We start from the raw sequence: 19,266 nt of genomic DNA, 5'->3' as shown, positions 1-19,266 counted from the left end.
TTCCTTTGCTGAAGGCCCTGCAAACCAAGCTTCTGTCGATTTTCATTGTGACTTAACTTCAGTGGGGGAGTATAGCAGAATTAAGAAATTTCTTCTTTGCCACTTTTTCCCCTCCCTCTGTGAAGTTGGATTGATCCTGCTTTCACCATCTAACCTGTGAAAATTAATTCTAGATAATAAGTTGACATTCAGTGGACCTGAATCTGAAAAAGATGAGAAAAGGCATATTTTTTCTCATGGGAGCCTGCTTTTAATGTGAAATAGGATTCTTCTTAATCCACCCTAACGTTATTTTTCTCTGAATCTATGAAGTCTTAGGCAGTAATACTAGATTTTCACTTGTGTGCAATTCTCACTCTTGGTTATCTAGATATTTGAGTAGATTGGAAGTTTTGCAAAGAAAAATGTTGGGAAACACTACATTTCTAGAGTCAGAACCAAGCCTGAGCTGTTTGTTTTAATCCAGAACGCTCCAGGTCTGAGAAACTTCCAGCCAGTCTAGATCGGGATACTTATTGATACCTGATGGGCTGGATGTAAATGACTAAAATAGAAGTATTTAAGGTCCTAATTTCCTGTTGATCTTGGTAGAAAGTTAGTATTATTAGTGTTTTATTTGACTTAGACCAATGTGCTTATTGTATTATTTTGGTGGGAATTAACATCAGAATTCCTGAGGTGCCTGGAGGAAAGGATTGTAAAGACTTCACAAAGGCTTGCTTTATTTTATTCTTGAGATAAGAGTATAGGAGGAAAGGACATTTTGGTGTGTGGATTCTAGGGTATCTGACTTTGTGCTAGTAGAGAAGATGAAATTAGGATGTTTGGGAAGGAGTAGATACTAATTTTGCTATGAGACATCACCATGAAGGAACATCAGTTTGCGTAGGATATGTTTGGTATTCCCCACACTGTGAATTTCAAGGGTTGTTTGGAGTCATCCACTGACAATAAGAAAACCAAGCCCCAAGTCTGACAAATACTAACTCGGAAATTATCTTTGCCTGCAAAATGTTTTGTTTTAATATAAATTCAGCCTTACTCATAACTCTTTGAAGGATCTAGGCCAAAATTTGTTACTGTTGAAGCTAATAGGTTCTAACATTTTGGACTGAAAGAAATTCTAAAACCTTTTGGAAATCTGTAAAGCAAGTGATAAACCCCAAGAAAGTACCCACTTTTGTTTAAAAGGAGTTGAAGTCTGGATGTTTTCTGTATGCACTCTGATGAGCTAATGATCTGTGGAATGAGCAGGGGACGTGCTAAACATCCCTGCTCAGACGTGTCATTTCTTGCATCCTACACTCATCTGCACTGATGTCACCCTAGACTGTAACCATTTCTGGTTGTGGACATTGTAAGTCAATTAATGCTCTTCTTTTGCTGTATATAAATATTGTTTTAATTTTGACCCTTTGAGACACCTTTTTTTTTTTAAGCAATATTTAAGAGCCAACATATTTTAACATTCCAGTTGGTATCTATGTTAATTTGAGTTCAGTTTGTTCCCTGAGTTTTTGAGATCAGCTATTTTTAGCCTGGTTTCCTGAGGAACTGAAGTTTATGGGATGGCTGTATCTATCCACCTGTCTTCCACTGAGCTTTTTGAAGCCAATGATCAGCTATCCCAATTTGGTGGAGAGAGTGAGGTTCTCAATGCTGTTAAGCACTGGCAAGTTTCATCAATAGTTTTGGTTTGGTACAGGGGAGACACAAACAATTACCCTATCTAAGGGAAAAGGTGTAAGATAAGCTCAGCAGTTGTGTTGTGTAGTTTGGTGGGAAACCAGTTGAGCCACGACTCAGTGCTGCTTCTCACTCATGGGGTAGTGAGAAAACATGACTGAGATCTGAGGCTGCTGTGGCTGGGGGGGAAACTGAAAGTATTTAGGTTGGGAAACATGGGCTGTGGATTGTTACAGTTGGGGAGATGTGTGTAGATTATGGACAGGGACCCCATATTGCTGTGGTGAGGAGAATGTGTGAGTGTGTAGCAAGAATGCAAAGCATCAGTTTTATTGCTCTGAAAACTGCTTGCCTTTAACAAGGGAAGCTATTGTATAGACGCTATTCATATTCCTGAAAGCCTGTAAAAACATATAGCTTATTCTTCAAGTTGGGAGAGGGCTCTTGGACAGGGCACACAGGCTTTCATATGGAGAATTTGCACCTAAAAAAGAAATGATCTCAAAGTCCTTCAGAGACAAGTTGGGCTTTGTTTCTCCTTAGCCCCTATATAAATGAAGTTAGGATTTATTACTCGGTGGGAAACTGGAAAAAAGGAATGAAATGAGACCCAGGATTTTGGTTATGAATGGTAATGTGATTGTGGAAACAAGCTCTGAGCTAAGCTCATAGCTCTCAAAGACACCACACCTAGTGATGATTTTTAAGAAATTTTTCCTAGCAAAGGTTGTGCCAATACAGTTTACTGCCAGAAGACAGTTCTCTGGTTTCAGTGTCTAAAGCTAATACTGAAATAAAGCAGAGATTTTAATTTTTTAGAAGGAGTTTGCATAAGAATGCAAAGAAAAGATTCTTCGGTGTTTAAACAGTTCTTGAGAAGCTCAATGTCTAGATAATCGGTATCTGTGATAGTTATTAAAGGAAGAACGCTTCCTCTACATGGGAAAACAATTTTTTTAAGTTCTGTGCGCTCCGATGAAGGGAGGATTAGCACCAGGAATCATCACATGGGCTCTGCAATTGTGCTCATCGTAAAATACAGGACGTGAGTTTTGTTGAAACGGCTGTCAGCTGTGATACTCTGTTTCATAAGCTCTGTTACCAGCAAAATCTGTTCAGCCTTAAATCTCCAAAGGCTTCCTTGGGCTTTGCACTGCCTTCTAGTTACATGAATACTTGTAAACAAAAAGCAAAACACAGGACTAGAGTGTTACATTGTATTTTTCTGTCCCCTTCTCCTGTATAAAGCAGGTATGCATTTATCTTGTCTAGTTACAGATAAGCTTGCAGAGAAGTTTCCATGGCAGTTAGACACTCCGTGTTTTAATCTGGTTTGGCAAATTTTGTTTTACTTTACAGAAGTAATTTCTGGGAGAACAGAAAAACACAGATTTTGGTTACAACAAACAAGAACAGCAAGACAAAACTAGGTTTCAGTTTCTTTTCTTTAAAGCTGATTACCCCTTCAATTTTCAGAATCCAAATCAAAACCCCTTGCTTATAAGCCTTAAGTCGGCTTGTGTATCCATTCAACTCAAAGAGGGCTGGATAATTTGTAACAGAAACTTAGACTTAAAGATCATGCAGTAGTCAGCTGGAATGCAGAAAATGAGGTCATGTTTTTTGACCTACAGTTGATTCTGCATTGCCCTGTTGTATCACTGAAATGCAGTAGTAAAATTCAATGCATGTATAGTTTCAGGAGCTGGGAGTTTTTATAGTTCTTTTATTTTACTGCTTATTTCTGCAACCACATTTGGGATATTTATCCTAATTGACCTTTATGTGTTCCTCGTGTAGAAACACAGATTCTTTAAAATATTAACAAATCAATCTGCTGTACAGATCTGTCTACAGTAAAGATTTGTCATTTGTGAGCTTGTCTTAGAGAAAAGCTTCTCCTTTTTGGTAGTGAAAGTATGTGAGGAGCTATATTTTTGCTATGCCAGTTCCTAGAGTCGCTACCTATTCTGTTGTGATCAGGATATAATCCAGCCCAACAATAATGCCCCTCTTCCCCAAAACCCCACCCCCCACCCCCCTTTTTTTGGTGTGTGTGTGTCAGCCTGTTGTTTTAGCCAAATCATTTCCCTGAATGGATTTCCCAGTAAGACAATTTCTGCCATGTATGTGAAGTTGGTGAGACTATCTGCAAGGTTAAAACTTGAGAATTAGTGAGAAGTGGGCTCCAACAGCCTTGGGAGGTGGGGGTTTGTCCTGTCCTTGTCCTCTCAGTACTGGGAGTTTGTTCTGCCATTGCATAGCCTGACTCATTGAGTGAACTATTCTTGGAAGATAACTGTGTTTAGAAGGCCTTTTCCTCCTTGTTTCCTTGTTGCCTTCTCAGGTAGAACATCTAATTGTCCTTCTGATGGGCCTGGAGGTTGTTACTGACATGCCCAGGAAAGCAGCAAGAGCAGAGAGGAGAGAGGTGTGGGGTTAAGCTGGAAGAGCTTTGGAAGGCACCACCCTGACCCAGAAAAACATCTGCAGCTGCCTACCCTGGAAGTGGCTGGCTGTTTTTCCAGTGGAAAGGAAGGGAGGTGCAGGCACTGAACAGCATAGTTTGGAGTGAGGCTATGTGTGGGGTGTTACAGGGTCAGGCAGTTGTCATGGTGCTGTGTTTTGGGTAGAGCAGCACTTCTGCATCTGCGTGCTGCAGTCCCCCATTCTGCTGTAGTCAGTAGACTGGCAGAACCCCGTGGTATGAAGGGCAGGCAGCACCTGGTGAGGGAAGAGGCTGAGATACTCATTGCCTGTGTGGATGAAGAGCTCAGATGTGGAACAGAGAAGGAGAAGAGCAGAAAATGTTTGTTAATTGATTTCTTACTGGTTTTGTTCCTTCTTTCTAATATCTTAAAAATATACCATGCTGGGCTTTCAGTTCTATCCCATTCATGGCTTTAAGCCCAGAGAAACCCATGCTTCAACCATGAAAATTGTTCCTGACAGTCATTTTCAAGTACAGTCACACTGTAGTTCTTGATGATACTGAATGTTAGCAAAAGGAATGAGGACATCAGATAGGAAAGGAAGATTACTGTGGAGGAAAGGAAAGAGGAAGATCTGACAAAGTGTTAAATCAGAACAACCCATATGAAAACTGGGTTCGTGCATGCCTATGTCAGATGTACTTCAGCTCCACAAAAATGGCTTTTTCAATGTAGAAGATAGTTTAACCTGAAGAGGTGAGGCTGGGATTTTGCTTTTGCCTTGTGCCATTTTCAAAACACTTTCCTTACCAGCAGGTATTAAAAAAATCCACATTGTATTAATAATATAATTTCTCCCATCATTTACTTGTGAAAACTCAGTTAACCAAAACTTACTTTTAAATGCCTGTTTGAGAGTTCATTGACTGATTACCAGTGTACCAACTTTATTTTTTAAAGGAAATTGAGTATGCTGAACATTTCCTGGGCTGCTTGATTACATATAGAACTTAAACATTTTTCATATTTTTGTCAGATAAATATTACTACAAGAGGATAAATGCAGTTACGTGCAAATACATTGGTAGTTCCGTATAATAATAGATGTGTGTACTGACTTGTAGGCTCATGGGCAGAAAATGGTATTTAAAGACACACTGAGAACCAAGTGCGAAGTATGTACTGATAGCAGCAGTGCATTTGCTACAAAGCTTAATGTCGCGTTAGCAATGTATGTAGGCTGTAAACGGTAGCAATTAACACAAAAATGAGCAGAAACAAGGATGACAAGTATGAAAGTTTCATGGTCTTAGCTTGACATTTCCTCACTAATTAATTGTCTAAGCATACCATTGTTACTTGCTTCACAAAGGAGCCTTGTGTATTTCCAATATTTGATATGCATCAAATCCATTGCACTGAATTTCTGTCAGTGCATTTACCTAAACTGTAATTTGACCCAGAATTTGTATTTGAAGGCCACAGCTATCCTCAGAGCTGAAAAAAATATATATCTAGAAGTGATTTGCATTTCTTTTATCAAATGCCTCTTAGGTATTGTATACCTTTGCATTTTTTTCATGCTGGTTTCTGCAGCTGTGACACTGGAGTGGAGTTAGGAGAGCAGTGCAGTATAACCAAGAAGTTTTGAAGCTATCAAACCTGCTACTTACATTTAATACAATTTTCGAAATCTTTACCCTCCATTCTAGGCTTTAAAAAAGTCCTTAAGGTAATCAAAAGTTCAGCTGACAAAATTAATTGTATTTTTTCCATTACAGTACTTGCTGCTACAGGAAGATATGGAATCAAATACTTCTGCTTATTTCTTAAGAGCTAGGTAATTTTTTACCATATTAAAAGCTATGCATGCTAAGGTAATTGTAATAAAAATCAAAAATTAATCAAAATAAACCAGGGTATAAAGTAGTTGTGTTACTTGTGTTTTCTTGGACCCCAAGCTTGGTAGATCATAAGCTGGGAGATGACTAAAGACTTTGCTCTTCTCTGCAGGGTCACATCAGAGGCAGGGCATTGAAATGGATTGACTGTTGATAGGATTTGCCATACTGGATCATGCTTTCAACTGTGTGCTGCTTTTCTAGCCTATTACAAGCAGGCAGACTGGACACAAAGGCTGCATTGAAATATAGGTTAGCTTATATATAGTACAGTAGTTAAGAATAGCCTCTATTTCATGAGTAGTATAGTTTGAAAGCGTTGTTTTTATTATCATCTGCAACAAGGATCTCTTCAATTCAGAATTTGTATTGGGATGTTTCACAAGTATTTCTGAAAATTAAGAATAGAATCAAGATAAATGTAAAAGTTGAATAGATCCATTTTAAGAATTTGAAGCTTGTTCTTTTGCATTGGAAAGTAGGTGAGGTACATGGAAGGGAGAAAATAATAGCACATTGTATTGTTTTCTGAAAAAAACCCACCTTGCTGTTTCCAAGTTCTTCCTCCTGGAGAGAATATAAATTGCTGGTTGGAGTTTTAAGAGTTGATAGAATGCCTTCAGAGTTTTTCAAACTATCTTTGGATTTGCTTTCAAAAAAATCCAGAACCTAGCACTTTTAGAGTTTAAATATGATACGCTTTATTTCTTTCAACTACCATACACTGTTGGTCAGCTTCATCTAGTTCGGTAATTCAAAGAATATCAGCATGGCAAAGCAAGCTGGAGTTAGCAGAGCAAATGGGAGAGCAGGCTGACCTGGTAATGACCCTGAGGTTTTAAACTTATTTTCATATTATATTCAAGTGTATATTCATGCTGCCTGAGTTGTCAGCATTTCAGGGGCAGACCTCCCTGGGATGACTATAAGAAGTCTTTTCTGAATGACAACTCTTCTACATGGAGTTCTTCTCTGTTTTCTGTCCATGCATGCAGGGGCATCCCCACCGTGTGCTGGGTGTAGTTTTCCTGTACCTTATAATTCTTCTGATAGATATTCAGTGACCAATTTCAGATGTGCTTTTCAAAAAAGTCAGTAATACAAAGATGGTGATCCAGTTATATTCTGGCTCTTGAGGCTCAGAGCAAGAACCTAAGCTAAAGGCACAGGAACATGTGACCACCAGTAGAAATGGGTATGCCTTGTCAGTTCCAACACTGGAAACCGGTAATTTTATCCCAGTTTCATCAGTGGCCACCAACACATGGAAGAGCTGCTGAGACACAGGGCTGCATCCTGGCCCTGATCTGGTGAGGCACTCTAACCCTACAGCTCCTGCTAAACTGGGAGGTACTTCTGGCTGAAACCAACCCAAGTGATGACAGTGAGAGAAAAAGCTTTTCTGACAACTCGCTTAAACACTCGGCACATTTAGAGAATGTGTGACAATATGTTTTGTGTGCTAGATAAGAAATACCTGAGAGGCCAAAATCTGTGTGATCTGCTTATATGAGCACCACAGTTCTTGCAGGATCTAACAAGATAATTAGGTAATAGGCTTCCAGCAGCTGCTTTTGTTATACCTAGTCACTAAAAGAGGAAGAAGTAGCCTATAGCATATCAGGAAGCGATAAAGAAATAAACAGAATATAGAGATAAAAGCAAAAGGTATAGGTTATCATGGAAAGGAAAGGACTGTGCACAACCCTAAAAGCTTTGATTACTCAGCATTATGTTCTTGTTTGCATGTGACTTATTTTACCAGAGGACAGGGTGACAAAACTGAGCAAATTGCTCTCAGTCAGGGAATGTTTAAAGGCCAGATCTAAGGATGTTACAACTCCTTCTTGACAAGGAAAAAGTCATCTTTTGTCCTAAATGTGTGTGTTAGTGTGAGTGTTTTCGTGGTTTGTGTGTTTTTAGGAGAACCAAATGCTAGCAGTATAGATGAGAAAGAGCAAGTTGCTAGTAACTCCTTGCTGCACCTGCTGCCTTTATATATCTGCTTCCTTGCTGTGTCTGCTGCCTTGTCTTACAGAACATTTCATTTTCAGAGATCAGACAAAAAAAAATACAATAAGCAGGTTCTGTTACCTGTTTACCGTCATTTTTTTCCGCAGAACTCGCAGGCTTTCTTTAGTCCCATTCTCACCATTTTGCATATTCCTACCCATTTATTAGCTTTTCTTCTTCCATTCCATTCAAAACTCATATGCATAATGTAGTCTTTCTGCAGGGCCCTTATTCTGTCTATATTTAAGTCTTTCTTGACTTGAGTTCACTGAAAGTGAATCTTCAAATGATATATATATATATTGCCAGTTTGTTCCATTTCCCTTAAATTCTTTATACTTCTTTATCTAGCTTCAGGTTTTGACTTATTCTAAGACAGTAGGTCCCATCTTGAAAAACTAGAAAGACCTTTGCATGTAGTGTTAGCCTACAAAAACTGACAGCTGAGTACTGAAGCACTGTTGAGGCTAACAGGAGCACAACTGAGTTGTTGCCCACTGAAGGAAAAAGAATGGCAATGGTGCTCCAAGACAAAGCTGTTTGGGTTATCATGATAATTTTTCTAGCAAGTAGAGTTGGTTGAATATATTTACCAGCTGCAGACACAGTAATTGTGGCACAGATTATGCCTAGTAGGTTGGATGGTCTCAGGGAGGAGGATGAAATTTGCAGTGATATTCTGCATGTATTAGAGCAAAGCTCTGATCTGTAAAAGAAGTGAAAGTATCTGTGGGCCCTGCCCTGTGGTGAAAGCATATAGAAACATGGGGAAATTGTCATAGTCTGTGGATTGTCCAAAATATATGACTCTACACGTGCATTTGCCTCAGATAACAAGAAAAACAAAACAAACAACTCCCAACTGAGAAACCACCCACCTTTCTTCATAGAAGTAATTCGTTAGTTGAGATGACTGGTGTCACCGGGTAGCTGCAAAGCATTCTCTGTCTCTGACATTTTTAAGAGCTTCCTTTTCAGATCCAGGGTGGTATTTTCAAGTTTGTGTCTCTGTTAGCTCCTGCCTCACGTCTGCCAAGTCCCTACAGCTGCTGCCAGGTCTGACCCTTGTCCTTTGGGCAGGCTCTCTTGTTGACGGGCCACGTCTTGTCCAACTTGATCATACAGCCTCAGGAAATCATTCATCCAGGTCTGTTTGCTCTGTAAGCATTCACAGGGCTTTGCTGGGCTGAGCACAGAGGGCAACTTCCATCCTCTGTTGCCCGTCCCTTGAAAAATGCTGATTTAGAGTAGTCTGGCACTGCTCACCTGTTATCTCCTGTTCAGATCACAGCTCTTGATTATTTAGATTCACTTAATGGCTGCCTGCCTGAGCTGTGGCTTTGTCTCTGAGGATTCCTCTGGGAGCTCTGCTCAATGCAAGTAAGATATACTGCATGCTTTATAAGAGGCCTCTCTTGTTGTCTGCACATTGTATGTTATAGCTCTTCAGGGATTCAACTGCGATAGTTACATTTTACAGCAGTGACTTACGGCGTCCTGATGTTACGTATAGATCACTTAATTGCATTTCAGTCCTCTTTTGCAAAAGCATCAGGCAAAAAGAGGTATTTTCAAATTAAAACCCGAATTAGATATTTTTAAAACCTATGTTGGAACATACCCACTGTTGGATAAGTAACATTTGTTTCAAATGTTACTGCACATACTGAAGCCTTTCTTAAGAGCTGTATGAAGAGATGATACTTTGTTCTGATCTGAAGTTGGATCACTTGGAGAAACATTTTCTGCATGAAATGAAGAATTGTTCTGCATCAACAAGGGAAATGAATTAAGAGGAGATATTCCCCCCCCGCCCCCCAAGTCTCTTGTAGTCCATTACACAAGAAGGAGCATTTATTTCAGTTCAAAAGTGTAAGATCTAGTCAGTAGATTATGTGAGTTTTTCTCCACGAGTTTTTCTCTTGTTGTTTCTCCACAAGAAGACTTGAGGGGAAAAATGTGATAGCGAATGCTTGTTAGTGAGATCCTTTTCTTTGGAGAAGCGAGCCAGAGCCTAAAGTAAATGGCATTTTTCTTGTACTTGTGAATTTGTTTTATTTTTATTTTTTTTTCCCAATGGTTAGCAAAAAAATACCTTTTTAAAGATGGAAGAATTTTAATTAAACTTGCAACGGCAGGTTGTACTAGATAGGAATGTGACTTCTAGTTTAAGTGCAGTGGTGTGTTTAAAAAAAACCCACACCCCAAAACTGGAGAATTGTTTTCTCTCAAGCACAATAAAATTAAATTTGCTAGTAAATAATACAGACAAAAAAATCTCACAAGTCTGTCTGAAGCAAAAATTGATATTGACCTTAGTGTAGAGGTATAGCAGTGTTTAAAGTGTTCCAGGCAGGATTCATTCTTACTTAGTCAGAAGCAAATTTAAGGCTGGGGGTGGGGGGTGGGGGGGAGGTTGGAAGGAGGCAGATATATAAATAATTGCCTCCCAATCTGGAATTTCCGCTTGGTTCGTGGCCAGCTGGAAGAGTGGATGTCTTGAGGCAGGACAGTGGTGGTTAGTTTTTCTCATCATTAACAGTCGAGAAAGTTTGTCCTTTGACTTGCTGTTAGCTGAGAAAGATGTTGAACGGTTAAAAACTGAGCTGTCCATGGGTACGTTCAGTTTGTGCAGCAAACTGCGTCTTTTAAATGCATTATCTTAAATTAGTCATAAAACATTGTTAACTTTGACAGGAGGGGGGCGTATTTAATATACAGTGTTTCCTTACATATGCAAGACCTATTTTACTACATGTTTAAATAATTATGTAGTATAGTATTGATATCACAGGTGTTCTTAAAGGCTGGCGTGCTGCATGTGCTAATGTGTTGTGCAGAAATGCGGCCGCGTGTGTAGCTCCGAAAGATGCAGAGGCCTCTGGTGTTGGGGACCAGCCTTACTGGATCAGGGCCTGGGGAACAGGTTGTCCCTTAGCTCTGACACAAATATAAGTGACTTTAAATTAAAAACCACCAAATTGTTGCCATTTTCTTTCAGTGCGAACCAGAGAATGTTGGGCTTGGTTTGCTGTGGGCTGCAGAGGCAGCTGTGTCTGGCCTGTGAGAGCCCAGGTGGCATCTCAGGCCTTGTCCCTGTTGGTGCTGGGAGATAGCTTGGAGCTCATCCCTCCTCACCTGTGCCCTCTCCATCTGGTAGCCCTGGCTAGCCTGTCAGGCCAGGGGTGCTTGCTTTCCGTCTGTATGCTGGGGCCCCAAGGGCCTGGCCGCCCATGGCCCAGGACCCCATGTCAGCCCCTGCCCCAGCAATGGCCCAGCAGTGCTGGTCTCCCCCTCCCCACAGAATGGCCCTGGCCATCCCCTGAGCCAGGCACGTGTCCTGACCAGGCCTCAGCTGGGACTGCTCAGGTGCCCGCTGGCTGCCTTTCTCCCGGCCCGGGTGGCAGGATGGGCCTTGCCCTGCCGCCCCAGGGGGAGCTCCCACTTCTCCCGGTGCCCCAGCCCACCAGGGGGCTGCCAGGCAGTGCTGCTTCCTGAGGCTGCAAGATCGTGGATCATCTTCAAACCAGACAGCTACTGTTTATTGCAGCGAGTAGACCAAGAAGTGTTTTGCAAGAGATACACCCTGCCGTTCTGCTACTGCCCCTGCCAAGGCTTGTCCACAGATTCCACAGGGGACGGGGGCAGTGGAGCTGGCTGCTCTTGGTGTGCCCTTTGCAGCCTCACCACTCGCTTCTTCCAGGCCTTTCTCAAGGAGCTGTTACCATTTTCCTTCTTTAGTGCATGGTGGGGGTAGGAGGGATTGAGGTTGTTTTCGATTGTCACACAGTGCTTTCAGTGCCAAGAGCCCTGCTCTGGCTCCCTCCGATTACTCTGAGTCAATGTCTGACTTTCTTCTGAGGCGTTTCTGTTTAATCCCCCCCCCCCCCCCTAACCTTCCGGAAAAAGTTGTCTTTCTCCTTCACTACTCGCCTCCCCCACACCTTTCAAATGAAAATTCATTCACTGGCTTTCCAAAGTTTGAGAGACTTAATTACTGAAGATGTGGTGCAGTAAGTAACAGGGATCATTGATAGCAGAATTAAACCTTGGTGAGTAAAACACTTGCATTTCATGTGTGGGAAACTTAATTCTGTGTGGATCTCAAATAAAGCCAGTTAAAAGAAATCATTGTCTTCTATGAGCGCTGCTGTCTGCTGCTAATCAAAACTGTTGTTTTAGAAAAAACTCTGATGGTGCTCATTAAGTTACTTCCTACATGACAAGACACTTGTATCTTCAATAAACTACTTATTCATATTCCTTGTTCAGGTTTCTATTGCCAAAACTCCATGGATTCTGTGTAACAAAAAACTTAATGTGCCACAATGCTGTATGTTTAATTATTGTGGTGTGACATAACCCTAAACAAGTAATGAACAAGAGGTGCCATGAGTGATCACCTCATTGCAAACCTTCCTGTCTTCCCCATTGTTCTGTCTATGGGAATGGTGATAATGACCATTTTGATCACAAATAATGTGCTAACCCACTGAACTCCCAGGAGAAAAGAATGTATATTGCTGTCTGCCTTATGCCTCCCTGTAGGGCATAATGCATGCATACGATCCCTCCATAAGGAACACATGCTTTGTTGCACATAAGATTTATGTAGTAAATTTTATCTATGCCTGGAATTCTTCTGTTATTAATGATTATTATTATTAGGGTCTGTGAGCCGTAGCTGCCATTCCCACAGGCAGCAGTCCTTCACCCCCATCTTCATGTGCCTGCAGGAGCAGCATCCCTTTAGCAGCAAGCTGGGGTTTCCAGGTTTCTTCAGCTCATCCTGTTATTGCCATCCCATCTTTGCTTTCCCCCTCTGTCAGCGATCCTAGCCCTGCCCTGTCCACAGCCCACTGCTGGCTCTCAGCCTGCACATGGCTGGTTTGCCAGTACTGCATTGCAAACTGTATTAGAAATTATTTTCCTTGGTGTATTTTCTGTTGTTTTCAGGGCCCAGCTATCAGTGTATGGGTTAAGCAGCAATTCTTTTTCAGGTTATACTTCAGGGGTCATAAGTTTTTTGAAAATCATTTTCAGGTCAGGTTAGATTTCTTTCAAAGATATTATATGCTTTTAAAGTGTAATTTTAAAACAGAGTATCCTAAATAATTTCTGGTGTTCTTCTTTCAAAAGCAAACTCACCATAAGAAAGTTGTTTAGGTGTTTGATTTTCTCCTGAAATTGTAGACCTTGTGTATTGCAACTTAGCTTTGGTACTTCAGACTGCCATTGGTGGCTGTGTGTCAAGTTGTTCTGACGAGTGTCAAGGAAGGTGTGTACCATTCAAAAACATTTGTGTGTAAGACAATTACCCAAGAAACAGTTTTTTTGGGGCCTACAGAAGTAATGAATGGTGTTGCAGAAAAAGGTGACTTTAGAAGTGATTTGTCTCTGCGTGTAGGAAGTGCTAACCAGCTTCCCCATCCTTCAGGTTTCTAATTGAGTAGAAACATGAGTAGCACTGTGGAAATCAGAGCGGTAGTGGGTGGCTTCCTCACTGGTGTTCATTTACCTTTTGGAATAAGGGCTTGCAGGTACTTCAAGCTTTCAGGGCTGTACTTGGTGTTGATAAACAAACCACTGTCTTTTTTGAACATCAGAGGGTGTCAACAACCTGTGCTCCATGAGCATAGTCAAATCCAAAAGTCAGATCTCTCTCCTGAATGTTTGCTGCATGTTTGGAGTGCAAATCTGGCTTCTTGAAAGTGAACCTGGCTCCATAAACCTGGTGAGTGGTCCAGTCTCCACTTCTCCCAGACCTTTGTCTCCTGGCCTCTGTAGTGGATGTCTGTGTAGGCAGTGTATGTTTGCAGTGGGACACAGTGTCCTTTGGTGGAGCATATGGAGAGACCCAAGAGGTAATTTTAGCTCAAACAATGGCCTCTTATGTTGCCAATCTGATAACAGTCATCCTGGTTTACGGAGATTGCTATCTATTTTATGCTTTGTGCACTGTCAGTCTTTTGCAGGTTAAAAATCAAATACTGTTTATATAAAGAAACAAAGTGGAAAAATAGTTTTGTTGCTGTTGAGAACTTGTCAATTTATGTTACTAAATATCATATGTTTTTCCTGCCTGCGATCATTCTTTGCTCCATGAACTTGTGGTGGAAGCACAACACAGCATCTTGTGGAGAGGAAGCTGCTCGTTGGTCGCCCTGACCTCCGAGTGTCTCCGGGCAGCCTGTCCTCAGCCCGCTTCCTACGGCTTTTCCCACTGCAGAGCTCTTCCTCTGGGGACTGATCACACTGGGCTGATGCAGCTTCTGCCTCGGCTCAGTCTCTGCACAGCCTGGGAGTTTTTTAGAAGCTGTTTGCTGAATGGCATCAGTGTAGCGGCTTCTCTCCTTTGATGCGGAGAGCTGAGGATGAGTTCCCAGCCACAGAGATGCAGCCTCCGGCGGTCTTGCCGCCCACCTCTAGCTGGATGTTTAGCATTACAGCAAGCTGTTGTGAACCAGCCAGCCAACCCTCCCACATCAGTTCCAACTCAGGGTGGAGAAACACTGGTGGAACGAGGCAAGGAAGAGCAAGGACAGTAATCCAGAGAGGTACCCATGCAGTCAGGGGTCCCTGGGTACCTCAGCCATATCCTAGGCTGCAGTCTCATCCAACTCAAATTCTCTTAATCCTGCAGCCCATGCTACTGTATCTATAAAGCATCCATTGCCTACTCATAATAGTAAAAGCCTCCAAAATCCTGTTTGTACAATTAAAATCACTCCAGCTCAGTAGCATGTAGATACTGTTGCCCTACCCCCCTGATTCCCTGAGGTGTAGCCAGAGACTGTTTCTGCTTATGTTGTAGAAAGAACTGGTGTGCTGGAGCTGTCTCATGCTTTTGACCATGATTTAGTAATTAAAGGCTAATCTTGAAGCAGCCTTAAATGGCAAAATAGAAGCTAACTCTGCCATCTTCAGATTTTTTTAAAAAAACCAAATTAAACAGATTTGCAGTGTAGCATGCCTTGAAAATCCCCTTTTTCGAATATGTGCTGTTTGCTTAATATGTGTCCCATGGTCTTACTGCATGTTGATGCACTGACAGCTTTAGATCTTTATATGATACGTGAGAATATTTTGCCACTGTGAAGCCATGGCATCTGTGTTACAGGTCTGGAAATTTGGAGTCTCAAATTGCGTTCCTTTCAGTAAGAGCACAACATTCCTTCATGCCCTTTACAAAGAGGAAATTAAATCTAAAAGTCTTAACTTTTCAAATACTGTAAGATGGTAAAGGTCTACTGTGAATTGCCTCAGGGGACAAAAAAAAAAAAGGCATCCAGTCCTTTTTTCATATAACTGATTGATATTTAGGTATCTAAACCCATTCCTTGTTGGGCAGAGAATGCAGGATCAAGCTTTACAGTCCCTGGTTGAAAGTCTGCCACAGTATCAAGGTGTGATGTGATGAAATCAAGACAAAGTGCAGCTCACACTGCCTTTTTCTTTTTTGGGGGGATACTGTGTTGCTCAATTTGATGTTTGGTTCAGTCTGTTCCTCACCCCTCCACACCAAGAATAAGTTGTTACACATTTCTCAGCCCTCTGAACACGATTGTTCTCATAACAGTATGGGGGTTTTCATTATTCAGTACTTTTAAGAAGGTCTGTGGGAGAGGTGGATTTACTGTGATGGTGGCTAAGTAGTTTAACTTAATCCTGAATAAACAAACAGATGCTCTCACCAAGGACCTGGCATCTGGGGCTGTCAACATTTATTACTGCAAGGCTCAGAAGAGATAAAATTATCATTAGCCTTCACAGAAAGACCATGGATACATTTTGGAAGGAATGTACTTGTAACCGCAAGCTAGTCCCTCAGAGAAACTAATTTGGATATTTAGATGCCTGTATTAGTAATAACACAAAGTGGTGCTTTCTTCACTTGATTTGTGCTTCAGAGCTTGCATTTTACATGTTTGTAGTTGTAGCTCTTCCTTCCAGGCCAAGGCTGAAATAGGTGTGTGTTTACAATTGTATGTGTGTGCATTTACAGTTGTGTGTCTCTACATCCTGCTATGAGTTTATGCTCAAAATTTTGACTACAGCTTCCGCTGTTTTTTTCTAAAAACATCTGTGTTAAAGAAACTGAATGTCATTTAGTAATTAATTGAGGTTTGGTAGGGAGCAGCCATATGGCAGTGAGCGGTTGTCAATAAGCAGGCTGGGGTGCAGTGCCCATGGACTACTAGGTCCAGGGGACTGTGTTGAGCATCTTAATTGCATATGCCTATGCAAAATACCAGGGTCTAGGATTATTCAAGTTTTCAGGCCGTCAGTTTTAAACCTGTATCCATCAAAACCCTTAAACTTACAACTACATCCTTTGTTTAATGCAGTAAGGTGGTTGGTTTGTTTTCCCTGTCATCATTGTCCTTATTAATGGTTTAGATAGAGTAAGTCAAACCCAAATTTTATCCCAAAGAAAGGTATTTTAGCAAAATTTGCCTAAGTATTTGGAAGTGAATTTGTAGTAAAAGTAATAGGTTTAAAATTGACTTTAAATATTTCTCCAAGAGGGAGCGCTCCCCACCCCAGTCTACAACAATACTTGGATTTCAGTGGGTAGACCAATACTCCTTATAAGCCTGGGCTCAGGAGTCATACTGCAGTTCCTGTGAGAGACAAAATGTTTACTGAAGAAATCTTTTTTTTCCTCCAATCTGTATGATCTCCCTCTCTTACAGTAAAGCTAATTATTTTCAGGACTTTGCCAGGAACGTTCACGCAGAGGGATTGTTGACCGCTGCTGCTTGTTTCATGCAGGCTGCAGCCTGGGTCAGAAAGCTGCAAGCATTTTATATACAAAAGCAAAATACGCAGTGGAACTTCACATCATCCCCAGGTCTCTTCTCCTATTTATAGCTGTTCTTCCCTAAAAAAAAAAGCATACATATATGTACATCTTAAAGCAGTTCTGTTCTCCTGGAAGGTTGGAGGGTCATGTGTAGTATATTCAAATTGTGATTTACAGTGAAGTTGGCCAATAATACATTAGGTGAATGGTTTTTGGAAGGGTCGAGTTATCCATAAGAGGGAAGGGTGACTTTCTGTTCAAGCTTGTCACGAACAACTATGCTTGATAGACTGGCAAGTATTTTTATTAAGAATTCTTCACCAAGATTAAGCATTGGTTTTTTGAGAGAGTATCAGTAGCAGGAGTCTGAGTACTGGAAAATGATTTGAACTCAAAAAAGTCTCACTGCACCAGTGGACTTTGGTTCTTGATTTCCTATTAAATTGAAATTAAAATTTGTTTCTGAATCACTTCTTTCAAAGAATGACTGTGGAACCGATTTTTTAATTGAGCAGATCAGAACAATTCGGATAAAACTTTTGGAAACTCTGTGAAATTTCCTCCCAGCATCTTCTGATAGCTCTCTAGTCTGCATTGCTTCTGTTTTCTTCTTGCTCACCATTGACAGTACCTTATGCCAGAGGTAGTTGAATTCAAGTCAATAGGCTAGATTATGTCCCAAGGACTTGACCCACAGTAATTGTGGTGTGTTGCTGAGCAACCCCACCAGACTCCCAAGGAATGAACTGTGCTTAGAGCGCCACAATTTACTCTTTCCACCCCTCACCCCCCGCGTTTTAGGAATTTGTTGCCAGTAAACTGCATCTACTTAGATTTTTTTCTAGTTCTTGCTCGGTTCTAAACCTTAACTGTTCGCCAACTACTTGTCCTAGGAGAAGCAAACGCGGGCTTGTCCCCCTGTCCCCCACACACTTGTGTTCCAGCAAGGAGTAGAAAGGGGCTACTTACAGCTCTTGTTCAGATGTCCACCATATCAAAATCAATCTTGAAAGAATTGAGTTGCTCATTAGTTGTAAAAAGACAAATTACAGTCCGGGATAACATTTCAATAAAAAACAGACCCTTTTTTCTTTTTTTTTTCTTTTTGCATGTCTACCAAGGCAAAAAACTTTTTTTCTTTGAGCAGGTTATTTGCATGAAGTTCATATTCTGTTGTTCTTTGTGTTATGAGCTGAAAAGAGTCATTTCTTTCAGGGCCAGATTTACCGCTGAGCTCTGTGAGGGAAATAATCATTTTCAGAATAAAATTACTTTTATTTCAGATAAGTGTGTCTGCAGGGAGAGTGGAGCTGTTCCAATATAGTTTTTCAATACCTCTTCCCATTAACTTCTCCATATAAAGAGAGCATCCATTCTAGCATTCTCCAGGAGCTGTGCCACCACCGTTTAAACTGGACGCTTGTCTTGTCAGGAGAACAGTTTGTAGAGCCAACCAGCTCCACAAGTAGATGCACAGAGTTACAGTGTGTTATGGTATAAAGTTATAGGCATATGTCCACAGGCACAAATCAATATTATAAATGGCTTACAGGAAAATCTTTTTATTTCCGCAAATAGTAAGCAAAGATTGTTCAGGCTTTCTTCTTGGGCTGTACTGCTAGGCAGAGAAACAGTTTGGCAATGGGGCCTTAAACGTTTTAAAATAATGTTGCAGCAAACCCACGATGCATGCTGTTAATATACAGGGGAGAACCAAACCTCTGTAATATTAATGTTCTTACTTTTAATGTGAATTATATCAGTTAGGACCTATAAGTAGTGACTGCTGTGAAACTGTTTTTTATTCTGTTAATGCACAGAATTTCATGTCTCTTGCCTCTGTGTAAGCTGCATAAACTTGCAAGAGGTTTGCAGTTTGTAAGAGTAGGTTTTCAAAATATCTGCTTTCATGAAGGGTATGAATTTTGCACCTGCAGAAGGTGAAATCTCTCCTTTGATGTCTTTGCTATGAGAAGCAGTACCATTAAACTGTTCCAGATGAGGCTCAGTAGTGTTGGGGCTCATCTGTATGTGAATTTTACTCAACAGCACACTTCCTGTAAGTATTAGTTAAGTCACCTATTGGGAAGGTGCGGAAGCAATCTCAGAAAAGCCTTTCCCACAGAAAAGTTTTGAAATGTATAAGTAGGAGTTCAGGGGGCTTTTTGTTTAGCAATGCTAGAATTACTGCTTAATCTGGTTGCTTTTTCTTTGCAAACCCCTTTTGTATTTCTTGACTTTGATAAAGGGGAAGTTAATAAACAACAGAATGAAATTAAAAGATAGAAAAGGGCATTTTAGGCCCTGATGTTAGCAAGTTCATCTCCTTGACAGGTTAGAGGCAAGTAGTGCAAAAGCACAGGTAGTAGGAATGAAGTATGATTAGCCAGCTGATGGAGGACTTGGGCTTTCTGCCTCGGCACAAGTT

General features: G+C 41.0%; 1 protein-coding gene and 1 long non-coding RNA gene across 7 annotated transcripts in view; one reads left to right on the top strand and one right to left on the bottom strand.

The window, feature by feature from the left end:
• The window catches only part of FARP1 (FERM, ARH/RhoGEF and pleckstrin domain protein 1), a 213,156-nt gene that overhangs the window by 75,131 nt on the left and 118,759 nt on the right, over positions 1-19,266 (top strand). Inside the window, exon 1 of one of the 6 annotated variants that reach the window (XM_027788355.2) lies at positions 9,364-9,412. The exons of the other annotated variants lie outside the window; for them this stretch is intronic. Within the exon in view, the coding sequence (XP_027644156.1) occupies positions 9,407-9,412 (6 nt within the window). The 5' untranslated portion in view covers positions 9,364-9,406. Of the gene's footprint in view, positions 1-9,363; positions 9,413-19,266 lie in introns of those variants that run through there. 6 annotated transcript variants of the gene reach the window in all.
• Positions 2,890-9,276, bottom strand: LOC114012495 (uncharacterized). Its single transcript, XR_003554973.2, has 2 exons — positions 8,911-9,276; positions 2,890-3,054 (listed from the first exon to the last, which is right to left on the bottom strand). It is a non-coding gene; the product is annotated as an uncharacterized LOC114012495 (long non-coding RNA).

This window comes from Falco peregrinus, chromosome 4 (genome assembly GCF_023634155.1).
Source record: "Falco peregrinus isolate bFalPer1 chromosome 4, bFalPer1.pri, whole genome shotgun sequence".
NCBI lineage: Eukaryota > Metazoa > Chordata > Aves > Falconiformes > Falconidae > Falco > Falco peregrinus.
The sequence above is the reverse complement of the archived record's forward strand: the minus strand, read 5'-3'. Positions and strand labels throughout refer to the sequence as shown.